The 18,650-nt window shown below is 44.0% G+C and overlaps 1 protein-coding gene across 5 annotated transcripts in view; it reads left to right on the forward strand.

The window, feature by feature from the left end:
• The window catches only part of tenm3 (teneurin transmembrane protein 3), a 363,756-nt gene that overhangs the window by 300,408 nt on the left and 44,698 nt on the right, over positions 1-18,650 (forward strand). For 3 of the 5 annotated variants that reach the window (XM_080757108.1, XM_080757109.1, XM_080757112.1), the window contains exons 28-37: positions 844-945; positions 1,243-1,416; positions 2,184-2,243; positions 2,805-2,967; positions 3,738-3,876; positions 6,007-6,112; positions 6,317-6,459; positions 7,639-7,817; positions 10,919-11,050; positions 12,342-12,472. In XM_080757108.1, the coding sequence (XP_080613234.1) occupies positions 844-945; positions 1,243-1,416; positions 2,184-2,243; positions 2,805-2,967; positions 3,738-3,876; positions 6,007-6,112; positions 6,317-6,459; positions 7,639-7,817; positions 10,919-11,050; positions 12,342-12,472 (1,329 nt within the window). The remainder of the gene's footprint in view (positions 1-843; positions 946-1,242; positions 1,417-2,183; positions 2,244-2,804; positions 2,968-3,737; positions 3,877-6,006; positions 6,113-6,316; positions 6,460-7,638; positions 7,818-10,918; positions 11,051-12,341; positions 12,473-18,650) is intronic. The other 2 variants (XM_080757110.1, XM_080757111.1) reach the window with 1 other exon arrangement.

An 18,650-nucleotide genomic window follows, 5' to 3' on the forward strand; every position in this document is an offset into this window, starting at 1 on the left:
CACAACAAGTTAAAATAAAAAAAGAGGTTTCTGCCCGACAGCAACGATTTTTTTTACATATGAGGTTTCCACCTGACAGACGAGACATATTGCCTCTTGAAGATGTTGGTGTTTGTCCATAAATCCGTGGCTGTGACCTGCCGCCGTGGCTCACGGTTTGCTGAATCAGTCTCTTCTTTTTAAATTGCTTCTTAAGAACACCGCCGTCCCTCCCTGACTGTGCTGCTGGACAGGGCTGTGTGCTCATGACAGGCAAACATTGGGTGAGACCAGCCGATGCACAAGCTGTTCCCAACGTTGTGAGCTATGTAGATGGGCTGTTTTCGGCGAAAATGTTTGGTTTAGCGAAGAAGAAGCGAATGCACGAGACGACTTTGGATGATTTTTCCTCCCAAAACCCACACTGCCAAATACAACTTTGGAGGATTTGTGTGTGTTTTTAGTTTTTACACTATGGTGCTCTTCGCTAACCTATGAATCACTGTTTGAATCTCATTGAAAACCAGGAACAAGGAAATCACATGATTGCCAAAAAACTGCTGCCATGCATCCACTCAATAGTAATGCACTTTTAGAAAGGCCTTCATGTCTGCGTCTGTGCCGTGCCTCTTCCGTGTCCGCCATCATGGTATTTTCAATGGACCATAACAAGGGAACGGGGTCGTCGCTTTGACAAAAAGCGACAAAGATCTCTCCTAGTGCTCCTTTCAGGACACCACTGACCTCTGGGGGGCCAGGTGTTTCCATGCTGTTGAACGAGACGTCACATGAACCAGGTTGTTCTTTGCTGTGTGTGTGTGTGTGTGTGTGTGTGTATGTGCGTGGGTGCGTGTGCGTGTGTAGGTGCGTCTGGAGTGGCCCACAGACCTGGCCATCAACCCCATGGATAACTCCATCTATGTCCTGGACAACAACGTGGTGCTGCAGATCACTGAGAACAGACAGGTACGTTAACACACCTGTTTATTGACCTAGTCTAATCAGCAATCATCTCCATGTGCTGGAGGATAGCAGGGTGATACTTCAGCTAATCAGGCACCATTGGGCTGTTTACAGCATCAAAAAAGAATACATAAAACAGACATTGAAATAAAAATGAATCAATGAATGAATCGTTCAATCGACATCATTTTGCAACGTCAGCATTGATTGAGACCCTTTCGTTGCCTTATAAAGTGAGAGCATCAACTCATGCCATATTTGTGTGTGTGCATGCGTGCGTGTGCCTGTGTGTGTGTGTAGGTGCGCATCGTGGCGGGCCGTCCCATGCACTGTCAGGTACCAGGCATAGAGTACACCATGGGTAAGAAGGCGGTCCAGACCATGCTGGAGGGAGCCACGGCCATCGCTCTGTCCTACAGCGGAGTTCTCTACATCGCTGAGACCGACGAGAAGAAGTTGCACCGCATCAGACAGGTGGGACCACAGTGCAATCAAGTGCAGTCCACATGACTGAAAGTCCACCTCGTACAAAATCCATTCCACATTGCATAAAGCACATTCCACTTTACAAAAAGTACATTTAATTCCACTCCCTTCCCCACAAAAAAAAACAACACATTGCATAATGTCCATTCTAAATTACACATTTGAGAACCTCACATGTCATGCCATTGACAAGACAGTGGATTGTCAGTAAAATGTCAGAACTGACAATTGACATTGAGAAAGGAGGTGTTTGTAAGTGCTATTCAAATTCTTTGTTTCAATGGAAAGAAGTGTCTGAAAAGTAAGACTTGTGTTCAGTAACAAAAGAGAAGAATTTGCAAGGCAAAACAGTGAAAAGAACCTTGGTGAAACAAGTATTTCCAGTAAAAATGCAGGAAAAGTACAAGAAGTGAAGTGTTGGAATGGCTGTAGAACAAAATCCATTCCACATATCACGCCGAGTAACAGCTTGTTACTTTCACTGACGCCGTTGCCGTCTATACAGAAAGCACATCTGATATTCGATGTTGCCGTTTTCTCTAAACAGGCCTATAAGCCTGAACACTCACTTCTCATTGAAAATGAATCAATCAGGTCACAGATACATTTACTCATATGACTGTAACGGATGGGTAGACCCAGATGAGAGATTTTCCATCTTAGACCAACCAGAAGGATTTCCACACCATGATACCCGACCTGCCAGCTTAGTTTACGTTATTTATTTGTATCTTTTTACTTTGTCTCTCCTCCAGGTGTCGACGGATGGTGAAATCACTCACCTTGCTGGAACACTCTCTGACTGTGACTGCAAGGTAACCCAGAGCCACCTCTGAAACAGAATGATAGTTTGTAGTGCTGTTGTAAAGCTTATACAGCTATCATGTGAAAGCATAGCTAAAATTCATTATTTCATACTTTGGCTATCCAAGAAAGACATTTCAACTGCCCCTATAGTGGCCTAACGGTAAAGCGGACGGAAATGGATGCATGGATTTACATAGGTATCTAGTTTGTTGCCATCCGTCCTGTGTTATTAAAGAAATATGGGCAACAATGGCCAAAACTCAGTCAACAGTCGGCGATCAGAAGTCAGCTAGTGATCGAAAATCACTAAGTGGCCATTTTCAGATGCTTGGGACAATATCTCTGGAACAGAGGGTAACATCTGTTCAGTTCAAAGCTTATTGGATGCGTGACTTTGAGGACATTGAGCGCATGATGACACCTTTTTATGGTTTTAGGTCTAAAAGTAAGGTGATTGTTCCTCTGGCCGGTCCAGTATAGGGCAGAGTTTAGGGCCCTAGGAGAACTCTGCCTCTTTGATCCTTTCTTTACTTTTCATCCTGGTGTTCTTTTGTCCTCCCTCCCTGCAGAATGATGCTAACTGTGACTGCTACCAGAGTGGCGACGGCTACGCTAAGGACGCCAGGCTGAACTGTCCGTCCAGTCTGGTGGTCTCTCCGGACGGGACCCTGTACGTGGCTGACCTGGGCAACATCCGCATACGAGCTGTACGCCGCAACCAGCCACCCACCGGTATGGACTGCTAGTTTAATTCTAATTAGACTATTATATTCTGGGTGTGCGTGCTCGTGTGGGCTAACTGGTCAAAACATTGTATGTCGTTATAGGTCCTCCTTTTTTGTGTAGAAACAGGAACTCGCTTTGGATCCTGCCCTTCTTAGTCCACTTCCTCCTGGTGGCTTATGTGTTTTTTCCTACTAACAACAACAATGTTTAGGGCTGTGGTGCTGTCTTGAGAGATTGGTGCCCTTAACCAAAGAACCGATGATCGCGTTTACAAAAGTAAAATCTATTTTGTTTGGCCCCTAAGACATTACAGTATACACCATTGAAGAAAGAAAACATGTATAGAATAATAAAAAAGAAGGCATTATTCTTAAGCAAAGAACGGTGCTTCTAGGTGCCGTGCCTTTACCAGTTCTTACTCCTAGTTTCTGGGCATCTAATTTTGTAAACATTTTGTGAGCATACAGATGCTTATGGAGTGACCTATATGCCAGTGTCCTTGGCGCTGTCGGTCCCACAGGCTGCCCAGTCTGAACCCAGACATGCCTTCGGGAACGGGTGACATATTGCAAAATGTCATCTGCAGTATGTGCTATAATGCTTAAAAAGTTTCCTGCATGTTTATGTGTCTTATCTGTCTGTCTGTGTGTGTGCGTGCGTGCGTATGTGTATTTGTGTGTGTGTGTGTGTGTGTGTGTGTGTGTGTGTGTGTGTGTGTGTGTGTGTGTGTGTGTGTGTTGTGTGTTGTGTGTGTGCGTGTGTGTTTGCACGTACAGGCTCTCTGGCCTCCGGTCCCAGCTCATACGAGGTTGCGTCTCCAGCCACTCAGGAGCTGTATGTGTTCGACACCAACGGAACCCACCAGTTCACCATGTCCCTGGTCACTGGAGACTACAAGTACAACTTCAGCTACAGGTCAGTTCACTTTGAAGATGCATAATAATCGCTGTCGGGCAGAAACATCTTATCCCTGTAATTTAACTGTTTGTGTTTTCTTTTGGAAAATGTTTGTATGCGTACCTGCTTGATCACACTACAGCGTCACACAAAAGTATAAAAAGGTAGCAGTAGCAGAAAAGTAGCTACAGTAGCAAGAGGTTCTAGATCTGCTACTTTTGCTATTTTTGAATTTTAACAGTTTTGGACAAATGGGGTTTCCACCTGACAGAGATGACATTTTGTTAAAGAATAAGTGTTAAAGAATAGCTCTACTCTGTATTCTTAGTCATTTTTAATAGTTTAATCTCTTGTATTCTGGTGGCAGCCATTGCTTGTTCAGTAACAGGGATCTATCTCTGTGTCTCTGCAGCTCTTTAGTAAATAAAAAATAGATTTTCAGGTCAGCATATCAATTTTGGATAACACAGAACACCTGTTGTCATTCCACAAGATGGATGCCAAAACGCTTCGGAACCCGTCAGATGACGGGTTCAGATTGAACCCCTGAGGTCGCCGAACCCGTCAGATGGCGGGTTGTAAGGTTTATATCAATACCAAGCAGCCGGAGATCAACACTAACCTTTCGTGCTGCCCAGGCTGCTAGACAGCGCCTATGTTCTTCCCATCTGAGGAACAATGCGCGCGCCTCCCATAAGGATCCACTCAATGTTGTTTCTTTGCTGCTTGTTTTCTCCGAAAAATAGTCCAAAGTTGTTGTTTTAGTCCAAACCGCCCGACGTTCAGATGTAAATAGTGATTTCTGACCGCATCGCGCCAGCCATATTACTGCTTGTGGTGAAACCTAATACATGTAGGCTGCTGCTCGAAAAAACGTTGTTGTATTGGGATGTGTGGGCGGAAATGCTTGGCGCCAATATCCACATTATGCCCTGGCTACCTGCAGTAATTTCAAATGAACACCAGGGTGCGCTGAAAGTGTTAACAACACCTGTTGCAATTATGGTTCAGTATAATTTCCCCTGACTCATGTCTGTAAGGCAGCAGTTATGCAGTTTGCAGTAATTAAACACAGAGGCGGCCTCCAAGTGTTTCTTTGGATAAAAGTATCCTCCCCAATCAAAACAGAAGCAGATGGTTAATGGCAGCCTCAGCTTGGAGAGATAAACAAAAACAACAATTGTGTTAATTATTAAAATGATCAACAGAAAGTAAACAGAAATATAGATTAAATCAATATTTGTGGATGTACCTATTTAAAAATGTCTAGGCTACATAAAATGTATAAATATAACATTTAGGTCACGTTGCTACACATTGTTAGGTTGTAGATCAACTCTTTTATGCAAGTGACACTTGTCATACTATGGGTTATGAATTAGACTTAAGATAAGTGTCATTAAACTGGTTTAAATGAATAAAATGTCCAATTGGTATGTTAGAATATATGTTAATACAATAATACTTAATCTATATGGTATCAGGACAATCCTATCTTATCAACATATTAAACAAATGCAAAGTTAAATTACGTTGGATAGCTGATGTGGAGCCAAACATATTTGTTTACTTTCACCGTTTTAATATTTAAATGTTATGATGAAAGGCTCCACTGTGCATCAGTTTGTACTCGCCTGTGGTTTCAGTGGGCATGAAATCAGCTGAGCTCCGCGCACCTGAGGTTCATTTGTGCAATTGTGCTGCGGGAGGAGAAAGGCATGGGATTGGATTTAAACAATTCGGGCATTTCATGCATTAACGTGGGTACAAAAATACGTTAATGACTCGTCGATACTCTACGAGTCATTGAAAGTCATTAAGCTTGAGTTCGAGTCGAGTCTGGAGTCATTGAGGCGCGAGTCCGAGTCGAGTCTAGAGTCCCATTCAGTGGCGAAAATATCGACCGCACCAGGGCCCAATCCTTATATCGGATATCGATATCGGCCAAAATGTCTCATCGGCACATCCCGATTATGAAAGACAGATCTTTGCTGAAAATAGGCGATCTTCAAGCTGTGACGTGTTGAGAGCTTGTAGACCTGCTGTTTTCCCCTGAATACGGATGTTGGGGTCCAAGTTACTAAACCCATTGTCTTGTGTGTCCTGACTCCTCATGTGTCCTCCTTTTCCCCCTCCCTTCGCCAACAGCAACGAGGAGGACGTCACCGCAGTGACGGACAGCAGTGGCAACACTCTGCGTATCCGTAGAGACACCAACAGGATGCCTGTACGCGTGGTCGCCCCCGACAACCAGGTTAGGGGAGTGACTGATACTACTGTCAGTGGCCAGCGAGTCAGAGTGGCTGACTTTACACCTATTTGTATGCCTAATCTCTCTCTCTGTGTGTGTGTGTGTGTGTGTGTGTGTGTGTGTGTGTGTGTGTGTGTGTGTGTGTGTGTGTGTGTGTGTGTGTGTGTGTGTGTGTGTGTGTGTGTGTGTGTGTGCGTGCACATACAGGTTATATGGCTGACCATCGGTACCAACGGAGGTCTGAAGACACTCACGGCTCAGGGACAGGAACTGGTGTTGTTTAGCTACCATGGTAACAGTGGGCTGCTCGCCACCAAAAGCATCCAGATCGGCTGGACCACCTTCTACGAGTGAGTGTAACTTTGCTGTGTTTGTGTGTGTGTGTGTGTGTGTGTGTGTGTGTGTGTGAGCGTGTGTGTGTGTGTGTGTGTGTGTGTGTGTGTGTGTGTGTGTGTGTGTGTGTGTGTGTGTGTGTGTGTGTGTGTGTGTGCGCGTGCGCTCCTGAGTGCATACGTGTGCATGCGTTTGTACGTAGTTATGGAGACAGATGGAGGCAGAGAGTGTGAACATGTATGTATTTGCACAATCAAACATGCAATCTCACACACACACACACTCAGGGAACTAATCCACACTTCATCATACAAACACAGGTCCATAATAAATATTGAATAAACAAAACAGAAGGAAGGAATATAATTGGAACCCAACACTCGGCAGACTCAATAAGCACTTAGGATGCACAGTGCCTATCCTGTACATTCCTTCATAATATAATCCCAATGCACATTGCAGCCCTCTTTTCATATAGGCCTATACAACAACGCATGCATAAACAAATTGCAGTCCTTGAGCGCTATATGTGCACTATGAGCGAGGCGCAGTGTTCGTCCAATGCTATTTCATTTTCAATTTAAAAATGCTGGAGATACCACAGTGGCGTCAATGTTTATCTATATAAGCACCCAAATCACAGCAGAAGTTATCTCATGACACTTTACATATAGAACAGGTCAAGACCATGCTGTTTACCGCAGACACAGCCACAGTGGAATATAAAGTCATCAAGGCTGTAGATCAGACTGATATATGCCAGTCTGGCCGATGTGTCGGACATTATTTGACCGTGTTTACGTGGTTTCGTTGGCATTCATGCAGCCCATGCATAGCAATTTAAAACCACGTTTTAGCTGAATTAAACAATTCACACTCACAACCGTGTGACTGATTCACACGATTTGTGTGAATTAGTTTGAACGAAACATACAAAAGTGGAAAGAAGTGTGAAGAGGTCAGGTGTCATTTCTGAAACATTTCGATAAACAATGGAAGAAATGGACAAACTTGGCTTGTAGCTTGGCTCTCTTCACCCTTGGCCTCATGCCAAAGTATAATATACTTCGTCATATGAGACAAAATGGCAAAAATATTTTAGAGTGTAAGTGGGCAAGAGCCAAATGGCAGACAGCCAACATTTCTTCAACAACTCTCTCTCTCTCTCTCTCTCTCTCTCTCCCTCTCTCTTACAGCTATGACAGCGAGGGTCGCCTGACCAATGTGACCTTCCCGACGGGCGTGGTGACCAACCTCCACGGGGACATGTCTTCGGGCGCCGTCGCCGTGGACATCGAGACGTCGGGGCGGGACGAGGACGTCTCCATAACGACCAACCTGTCCTCCATAGACTCCTACTACACACTGGTGCAGGGTAAGACATTAACCTGTCCTCCATAGACTCCTACTACACACTGGTGCAGGGTAAGACATTAACCTGTCCTCCATAGACTCCTACTACACACTGGTGCAGGGTAAGACATTAACCTGTCCTCCATAGACTCCTACTACACACTGGTGCAGGGTAAGACATTAACCTGTCCTCCATAGACTCCTACTACACACTGGTGCAGGGTAAGACATTAACCTGTCCTCCATAGACTCCTACTACACACTGGTGCAGGGTAAGACATTAACCTGTCCTCCATAGACTCCTACTACACACTGGTGCAGGGTAAGACATTAATATACACACAGCATAGCCTATACTGTATATCGTTTGGGAGGCAGCCATGGCCTAAGGGCTGGAGAGGAGCACACTTGCACGGAAGGTTCCCGGTTCAATAATCCGGGTGGAGAAGACGAGTGAATGGTGACCTCTCCCCCCAACACAACAGTACCCTTGAGCAAGGCACTGACCCCCCAACTGCTCCGGTGGAGAAAGGCTGTGGAAAAGTAGAGCCTGCAGCCAAATCCGATTGGTTTCTGGTCTGTAGGACTGATCACCCACACTGTTACTTCCAAGTATCAGATCAGATACTTGGAACTATGTACAATTTGTTGTTTTGTTGTTGGTGTTGAACAGAAGATGAATATCCTTTGGGACAATACGTACCACAGACGAAAAACTGTCTAAGTCCAAATTTCATTCTGACCCCTCCACGAAAAGGCCTCGTTGTCTTATAAATCCATTATTTATACATTATGGATAAATAGTGTGGACTTAGTCTGTGGCATTCTTTATTGTTTAGACTGGTCTAGATCTATTGAGACATTGTCAAGCTATTTGTATTGCTTGCTGTGGTAGGCTAACAATGAAATGACATAGGTGTGAGGAATGTGCCAAAGTCTATGTAGCAGATGCTCTTTAACAGAGCGACTTACAATAAGGAAGCTAAACATATTCATGAAAAATGCAGAGAGTGCCTCAGTTAAACTAGGATCATGCGCAAAACAAGAACCTATACAGTAGCATCAGTCTAAATAATCTGCTACCTAAATGTTAACATTGTAAGTAACAAACATATGAGAATAAATAAATGGCCAAGCATCTGAACTAGTTGAATAGTCCACAGTTCATCGGGCCACGGGTGCACGGTTCTGGCAGAAACAGTACAGCCTTTGAAGATGTACTTTCTATGTAGCTGCTTGCTGGAGCTACACAATAAAAAAAAAATAGATCCTAAAATGGCCAAGTGAGTGAACCAGTACTGCTCCAGCTTGCAGTACATAATAACTACCTGACATGAGGAACGAGTGAAAACAACAACCCATCCTGCGGAAAAAATGAACACTCAGGGTCGCTGCGTTGTCCGTCTGAGAGAGTTATCTGTGCTGGCTTCATACAGTATCACCTTCAGTCATCAAATATTATTATAGACCATTACTGTGATTAAGAAGCTGACAAAGTCATCAATATCGTTCATATCTCTGAACTAGCTTATTAGAAAATATGACCTGTGTGTGTGTGTGTGTGTGTGTGTGTGTGTGTGTGTGTGTGTGTGTGTGTGTGTGTGTGTGTGTGTGTGTGTGTGTGTGTGTGTGTGTGTGTGTGTGTGTGTGTGTGTGTGAGAGAGAGAGAGAGAGAGAGAGAGTTAGTGCCCCCCTGGTACTAATGTCCACTGCGCTGTTTCATTATTGAAGAGACCATATACGTATATACCGGTACAGTAAACATCAATACACATATATGCAGTGCGGTGCCATAAAAAAGCAGACAGACAGACATATAGACAGACTGTAATGCAAGGCCTAATCTCAGCACTGCTGGGTATTGGATTTACAGTTGTGTAGTGATAATAAATGTGTAAGTAATGGTTATGGGAGTCATAACTGTGGCTTTTACGGCCCCAGAAAGCGCTATTGACAGAATGCTGTATTATACAGCAACACATATTTATTTACCCCCATGCACATGGGACTGTTTACTAATAGATGGATGGATGGATGGATGGATGGATGGTAGGGGCTCCCCATCTCCCCAGCTCTTTAGTAGACAGAAAAAAGAAAAAAGTTATTTTTACGTTCTCAAGACTTAAATTACTGTTAAACATGTGCATTACTTCATTTACACGAAGTCTACACAATTGGAGAATGTAGAAAGAATTGTTATTTTAACAACGTTTGCCAAAAGCAAGGAATTGTAGACAAAATCTTATCCAACGACAAAACAAAATATTCATTAGCATTGGGTGTAAGAGGCTAAATCTCAACCAATGGTGGTCCGTGCGTGCCTCAAATGCCTAATAAATAATGGTCCTTGAAATGAAAAGTGTTGAAAAGCCGTGTTTATATCGTGGTACTTTAACTCATGTGAGTCACTGCTCCGTGTGAACCTGGCTGGGCAGTAGCTTGTGTTTTGCCCTATAGCGGCCTAGCAGGGTGCTCAGAGCGCTATTGATCGGGCATCGGCCCCGCCGTGGGTTGCATCAGGACAAAGCACAGCGGTATTGATTTTAAAGTGATAAGTTATTCACAGCCACCCACAACAATAGCTCTCCCTCCCTCGCTTGCCCTCGATCCACATCCATTATTTAGTCAAATAAACAGCGGCTGTACCTGCATCGCATCCAAATGCTGCAGGGATGGCAGCGCAAGAAAAGATACAGTGCCCCTCCAGACCTGATTCACACCACAGTATAAAGCTTACGGAGTGCGTGCGTGTTATCTGACTGATTGTCATTCACTACATCTCTCACTAATTTAGTATTTCTGTCACTTGTTTTCTCTCTCTCTCTATCTCTCTCTCTCTCGACACACACACACACACACACACACACACACACACACACACACACACACACACACACACACACACACACACACACACACACACACACACACACACACACACACACACACACACACACACCCTCCTGGCCAGCGGCCATTAGCGGTGAGTGAAAGGTCAAGGAGAAGTGAATGAATGCTGCTGATTGTTAATACCGGCTCTGTGCTCCATTAGATGGTTCAAAATGCAATCAATCAATCAATCAATCAATCAGTAAACCTATCTTTTGCTCTGTGTCTCTCCAGATCAGCTTCGTAACAGTTACCAGGTGGGAAACGACCATTCTCTGAGGGTCATCTACGCCAATGGAATGGACACACACTACCAGACCGAACCGCACATACTGGCAGGTATGACCACACCGCACATACTGGCAGGTATGGTCAATCAATCAATCAATCAATCAATCAATCAATCAATCAATCAAGCTTAGAGCTTCCAAGTCAGCTTAGAGAAATTTCGGTCGGACTTTGGAAATGTTTCGCAGATGGTAAAAATATATTTTAGTGATGTTTCTGATGTGTGCCTCCATGTTCAAATCGCTGTCAAAGATAACACTCAAGTTTTTGACTTGATCCTTGGTGTGAAGTGCCCTGGATTTAAGGTAAGCCGACAGTTTTTCCCTCTGGGCCTTTGCCCCGACGAGGAGGATTTTGTTTTTTTTCCTTCGTTCAATTGAAGGATATTCTCTGACATCCATGCTTTTATGTCAGAGATACAGTTTACTACACCCCCATAATGATCGTAATATACACTATCAGACTGAACCTCACATGGAGCGTTGCAGTCCCGCCCCCCTTCGAGGGCACCGGAAGAGAATGTCCCATTAATGTATATACATTTAAAAAATGTTGTTTATTGTCATGATTTGTCAGGAGCCGAGTTGGCTTTGTCTGAAGCTTTAAAGGTCTTAAAATAGAAAACATTCGTAATAAATATATTCCTTTTCCACAGAAAGGTTCAGTAATGGAATAGAAATAGAAATTGAGTTGACATGCGGAGCAGCAGAATATAGCTATTTGTAGGTATTAGTAAGAGCCTTCTGCCCTCATCATCTGACTCTGAAACTCATCCCGGCGGGAAATCAATAAATAATACAGCCGGGGTGTTTTCGCACTTCATGAGAGAGAGAGAGAGAGAGAGAGAGAGCGAGAGAGAGAGAGAGAGAGAGAGTCTCCCCAGAGCTCTGACTCTGAAAGAATCAACGGCCACATAACAAACACTGATATCTGTAGGTTTGTTGAAAAGGACAGTGTGTTTAAAATTATTATATTTGACTGATAAGCACTTGGAATTGTAGAGTTATACATTTGTTGTTCCCATTTCTTAATTATTTTTTTGCCAACCCTGTATATATCTGTACCCCCCGCCGATGGGACGTTATATGCCAACTCCGTATATATCCGTACACCCCCCCACCCACCCCCCTTGAAACGGTTGAACCGAAAATCAGCTTTTAACATTGGTTTGGTTGCTAGACAATGCCTCCGGCTCCGTCACCCCCAGCACCAGGATCTTTGCACACAGCCCCCATAGACCTATCCTTCCTCCCGAGAGTCCCCCGCAGACCTCCGACCTCCCCTCTCAGAGTCATGGGGTTCCCGCGGACTATAACGCATCAAAGCAGGGGGTCCTTGCAGTGAAACGGTTGTGTCCTATGTTGAACAGGAGCGGCTAACCCGACCATCGCCCGGCGGAACATGACCCTGCCGGGGGAGAACGGACAGAACCTGGTGGAGTGGAGGTTCAGGAAGGAGCAGACCCGGGGCAAAGTCATCGTGTTCGGAAGGAAACTCAGGGTGAGTTTCAGCACTTCAAACTGTGTAGCCTCCCCATTCTGGGGGGTGGAAATAAACAGTCTCCAAGCTCGCGAGGTTGTGCCTTGTAGAGGGGGAGGAAGGAAGTTGTGCCTTGTCTTAAAGGAGCACCCGTTTTAAATTGTATCTTCACAACATTAGTTCACGACAGTGTTGCTGACCTATCTCCTCAAAACCCGTCGTTCGCTAACACTCAGCACCAGCCCACAAAGAATAGTCTTGGCATTCGCACTAATAATGCCTCACTTCCACACTCACGCCGCCAATGCATTTGTTTAATACACACATTCTCGGGCCAAACACCCAAACACCCACATCCCCGAGGCTTTCCTACACGGAACACGGAATCACTGCTGCCCCAACAGGGTCAGAAACAAGCCCAACAAGCCCACAAACAAGCCCTTTAAACCACGCTACTTACATACACTACAACTCGCTTACAATTCGCAAACCTGGCAACACTGCCCTGCCTCATACGTCACCAGCTCTGTTCTGTCCATCGAGCTCACAATCTGTCGCAGCCATCTTGCTTTTCATTTTGATGGGCGAGTGGACATTTAATGCAAATAAATTAATTATAGGTCCAGCAAGCAAATCATGATGGTCTGTTTGTGCTCAATAGGTCACAATAACATTCCGAAATTAGGTGTTGTGTTTTGTATGACATTTTCCCCAGTAGTAGTTGCATATCTATCTCAGCTTTTGCCTGATAGCACACATGCTAACGTCAGCAGCATTTCATGACAGGTTGCCATAGCAACATACAGTGTGCGCAGACCTAACATGAGTTGTTTACAACAGAAACACACGGCCTTTTAACCACGCTACTTACACACAACAGGTCGGGAGTTATTAAACCGAACGTGGACGCTGTTTCAGTGTTACATTTGCTGCGCATATCGGATTAATTGTAACGGCATGCATGATAAATGTAACAACGCTAAAAAACACCATTAAACATATCGTTCTCAGCTTAAAGCAATTATATTTCATTGAAGCAACTCCTTAGCATTGTTTTCATACCATGGATGTGATAAGAAAATGTATCAAACATAAGGGAAATATTAAATAGTATCGGGTGTACCAGTTTGGGCATTTCTTTTTTTTCAATGGGGCAATACATTGATTAAACAAACGTTTGCTTGATTGAGTTGTACAATGTTATACAACCCTAAACTAATTTTAGAATACACTACACAATACAATACAATTTTAGAACATATTTTGCACGTTTCATTCTTTTACTCAGAGATCCGTTTAGCTACACATGTAATATTTTCAGGCAACGGACCTACACATGTCAGCTACCATAAACCACTTCAAGTTATTAGGACGAAATAACTGACAGGAGTGACGGTGCTGTGCTGTGAGTAAACTAATAGGGGAGAGCCGCCAAGGATGTAACATTTTGCACGTTTCATTTTTTTACTCAGAGATCCGTTTAGCTACACATGTAATATTTTCAGGCAACGGACCTACACATGTCAGCTACCATAAACCACTTCAAGTTATTTTTTTGATAAAACAGGTCGGGAGTTATTAAACCGAACGTGGACGCTGTTTCAGTGTTACATTTGCTGCGCATATCGAATTAATTGTAACGGCATGCATGATAAATGTAACAACGCTAAAAAACACCATTAAACATATCGTTTTCAGCTTAAAGCAATTATATTTCATTGAAGCAACTCCTTAGCATTGTTTTCACACCATGGATGTGATAAGAACATGTATCAAACATAAGGGAAATATTAAATAGTATCGGGTGTACCAGTTTGGGCTTTTCTTTTTTTCCAATGGGGCAATACATTGATTCAACAAACGTTTGATTGATTGAGTTGTACAATGTTATACAACCCTAAACTAATTTTAGAATACACTACACAATACAATACAATTTTAGAACATATAATATTGGCCAATATGTCAAATATGTAAATATTACATATAATGGCATTGAATGGAAGCGGACCATTTGTAACACAAATGACCCGCTTTTGCAAGTTTTCTTTGCCGTTGCTTACAGACCAGAATGAACGTGAATTCCGTCTAAACACGATGCAAACTAATGAAGAACATAAGCATGAAGACATCCATGTGGATTTTTATTCACCAACACCAAAGAAAAAAAAAGGAGCACACATATACTCCAGGTGTAAAATTATACGCATTTTGAAAAAAGTCAGATTTTCGCCAATAACTCCCCGTAGGACAAAGGTAAACACTTCAAACTTCCTGGGCACGTAGAGTACGTTGCTGTACACATACTGACGCGATGGCGTCATGGTGGCGTTGACCAATCAAGAGATAACGTCCATGTTACAACCGTGAAGCGTTACAACCTTGGCGGCTCTCCCCTACATTTGTTACTAACATTAGGTTGTGGCGAAGTAGAAACATGGCGAGCAGATAGTGTGTTTTGGACAAACAGGCTAGGTATTGGTGTTGATTTGGGTCAACTGGACAAACAGCGTGGTGTTGTTTTGTGTCTGTGTTTGAGCGCCTCAGTGTGGCCGTACAGGTCATGTGCAACCTCTTCCACAGAGAGATGGAGACACTAAATCTCAGCTGGACAAACATGTTTGCATGCATGCATCGCTGCCTTGCATGCTGTGTGCTACTGTTGAGTCTGTCACTTACTTTGACTGATTTATGGCATTGTCTTTCTGTTAAAATCCAACTATGTTAATTTAAGAACTCTGGGCATATAGGTCATTGTTTATTCACTGTGTAGCCTATTGTATGTCAGACTGTATGTCTGTCCCACAGTCACAATCCTTTAGTAAGGGACTGATCGTTATTTATCCACCAGGGGGGGGTGGTGCAGATGTGATTTCATTTTTTTATTTTACCTCATCCCCCCCCCAGCCTCCAAATATTTTTTCGGGACCCCCCCTCAGGGACTGGAAGAATATATATGACCTCCCCCCCCCCCCCCCAAACACCATAGACCATATTTATTTTATATTCACACCAACAGTATAGCAGCATAACGTAATCGTTTATTAGGCGGCGGCCGTCTGGGGTTCATTTGGTTCCATATCCGTCATTACATTATAGTCAACACTCAACACTGATGATATGCCATTGCATTCTTCCAACTAAAGATTTAAATATGAATCTGGCAGCTTCGAAAATAGCATATGCAGACCTACAGCTCACAACAACACGCTGATGACGCGACGCAAATGTATGAGCTTAGATACATGGCTATTTTTAAGGTGAGCCTCGTGCGTAAAGTCATTCTAGCCAAGCTGCCAAGGCAGTGGGCACCCCTCGCCTCTGTGCCCAAGCCCAGGATGATGAAAATGAATGAATGCTAAATAAATATGTCACGCAGTCGCATACCATAATACTACAGCGTCATACTCCACAGAGAAAAGCACAATTTGCGCAACCCCAACGTTCAACTGCCTGCTCGGCTCATTTAGCCAGCCAGGCACCACCGAACGAATAGTATAACTCTTTCTTTAATCTATTACAACCACATACGCAGACAAAAGTACATGGCACGGTTTGGCACCGCAGGGTTAAATTGCGTGACTGTCACACTCAAAGGGTGAGACATGGCAGCCCTGGCTACTGTGACGCACACACCAACAATCCACCATTGCAATGCGAGTGCGCAAAGATGCACACGATAGCTGGCATTAGCTGCATGCTTTTAGACCAGCCCTACCGTATTCTGAATGAGAATCTGTCTCGCCTGCCACCATGTTGAGTTGTTGACGATGCGTTGTCCAAAGACGGTAGAGTCTCTTCCATCAAAATGTTCCATGCCCATCAACATAAAGGCCTCAAGGTGTTCCTGTGATGTTTTGCTACTTTCTCTGTGGAGGAGCTTCGTTCACAAGCAACTTCAGTCACAAACAGTAACTTGTGAGAAGTTTATATCTTAACATCATCCACGACCTCAGCCCCAAAATTATTATTATTGTTGTTATTATCATCTCAGTCTGACATTTTCCTGACTCAGTGATGCGGCGCAACCTCAGCAGTCAACCTGCTGGCTAAGCAGCTCCTCGCCTTCCTCCTCTCTGACTCTGACCGACAACACTCGCTCTTTTCAGCGGCCTGCTGCTGCTGGCCCACAATTCAAACATCGCGGTTCATAGCTTGAAACATTTTTCGCTTTTTCTACTGGAAATGTTATGAACGCAGAATCAATCTGTCCCGCGCTGTTTTGAAGTGGGTACACTTCAGACGTAGCAAACTACATCAGCGGCCGGGGGAGGGACCTTTGCTGGTAGAACAGAATCAGATCTACAAGCTAACAACGTGTCACCAAGCAACACGTTGTTAGCTTGTAGATCTGTTCTATTTGCATGCGCAGTTGCGCACACATGGAATATACCAAGTACACTCGCCAGAGTCGCCACACAGGGTAAACTTTATATAGATAGATATAGTGAAACACTATGAAAAACAAAATAATCAAAACATTTTTTAAATACAAAATTCAGCAAAATAAAGTTGTACAACCTCCCCCAAGCCAAAATAAAAATAAACATATCCCCCCCTCAGGCTCAAAAAATAGTTTAATGACCCCCCCCTTTTTTGCACCATACCAACCTTTGATAAATAACGATCAGTCCCTAATTAGGCTGTGGAAATATTCAGGACAAAACAATGGTACATTTCCAATAACCCATCCGTTACTACATGTGGAGTCAACTCCCGCCATTTATTTCTTCCCATAGTGCATGGCGAAGTAGCTCTGGGATGAGTGTGCGCGAAGCGCGTACGAAATTCTAGTATGATACAATACACAACTATAAATCAGGCATAACTCCATGCATACGTACACACACACACACACACACACACACACACACACACACACACACACACACACACACACACACACACACACGCAGGCACGCACGCACGCACACTATTCAGTTTTACTGTCCACAACTCCACATTGAATGACCATGTCTTGTCAACCTCCTCATTATAAAGTGATATACACAGCAGATATCTTTTTTACGACCAACCCTCCCGCTGTCCGTAATGATTCGCATAATGATCTCGAAGTGGCTTTTTATTTATATATATATTTTTTACTGGCCAGCGTTGTGTAGTGAAGTAGCCTACTTGTCATTTGGTCCTTGTTATCACAGCCGGGCCGGCCTGTCATGTGTAAACACACGCCAATCTATTTAGCTTCTACAGCAGGGCTTCTCAAAGTGGGTGCCATGGAAAAACGAAGGAACGCCAGATACCATAGTGGGGCGATAGTGGCCTGCAGTGCCAGTGAAACCGGAAGTAAAAATGCAAGACATGGCCAAAGCATTTCTGTCCACCGGCCCAAAACGTTTCCCTATAGGGTGCCAGGTCAGGGGTGCCGCAGAAAACTTTGGAAACCCAGACGTTTTTATTTCCAGGGAGAAAAGAAAAGTCCACTTCAATTTGGCATAGAGTAGCGCGAACATCGATCACTCTCTGCTGATTTCTGATCGTCTGCACCTTTGTTAAATTGACGCACACAAGCACACCCGTACACACACACACACACACACACACACACACACACACACACACACACACACACACACACACACTCCTCTCTATCTCTGTCGCTCTAATTAATTAGTCTCATGTGCACAGTTTCTCCCGGTGGATCCTGCCGGGAGCTGCCTATGCCATAGAAAGCATAGGTGAGTTCCAGGCTACTCTCTAGTCTCTTCACCAAAAAAATATCCAAAGTGTGCGCCGGGTATCGTGGGAATCTGTGTCCATTACAATGTGCTAGAGCCCTGGGAGAAGGATGATGAGGTGGTGCGCCACATGCACCTACCATCAGCTCCCAGTACTTAAGTTCCTGCACAACTTGCCGCACCCAAGCCGTGCTGCTCATACGAACCCATGACCTTGTGGTTCAAAGGCAAGACCTCTATTGACTGAAATACCCGGACACGCGTGGAAACATGCATTATGCCAAGAACGGCTACTTTTCAGGATTCTAATTCAGATAGCAAAAATAGCACATATACAAGCTCAAAGCGCGTTACTTTGTTCCGAGCTTGTATAGATCTCCTATTTTTGATAGTGTTGTGTGATGCTGTAGTATGATCAAGTACGGCATTAATTTACCAAAACACACAGAGCGTTAAAATATGGAGATAAGAAGTTCCTGCCCGACAGCAAAGGCATGTAT

This window comes from Protomyctophum bolini (assembly GCF_963924005.1).
Source record: "Protomyctophum bolini genome assembly, chromosome: 3".
Taxonomy (NCBI): Eukaryota; Metazoa; Chordata; class Actinopteri; order Myctophiformes; family Myctophidae; genus Protomyctophum; species Protomyctophum bolini.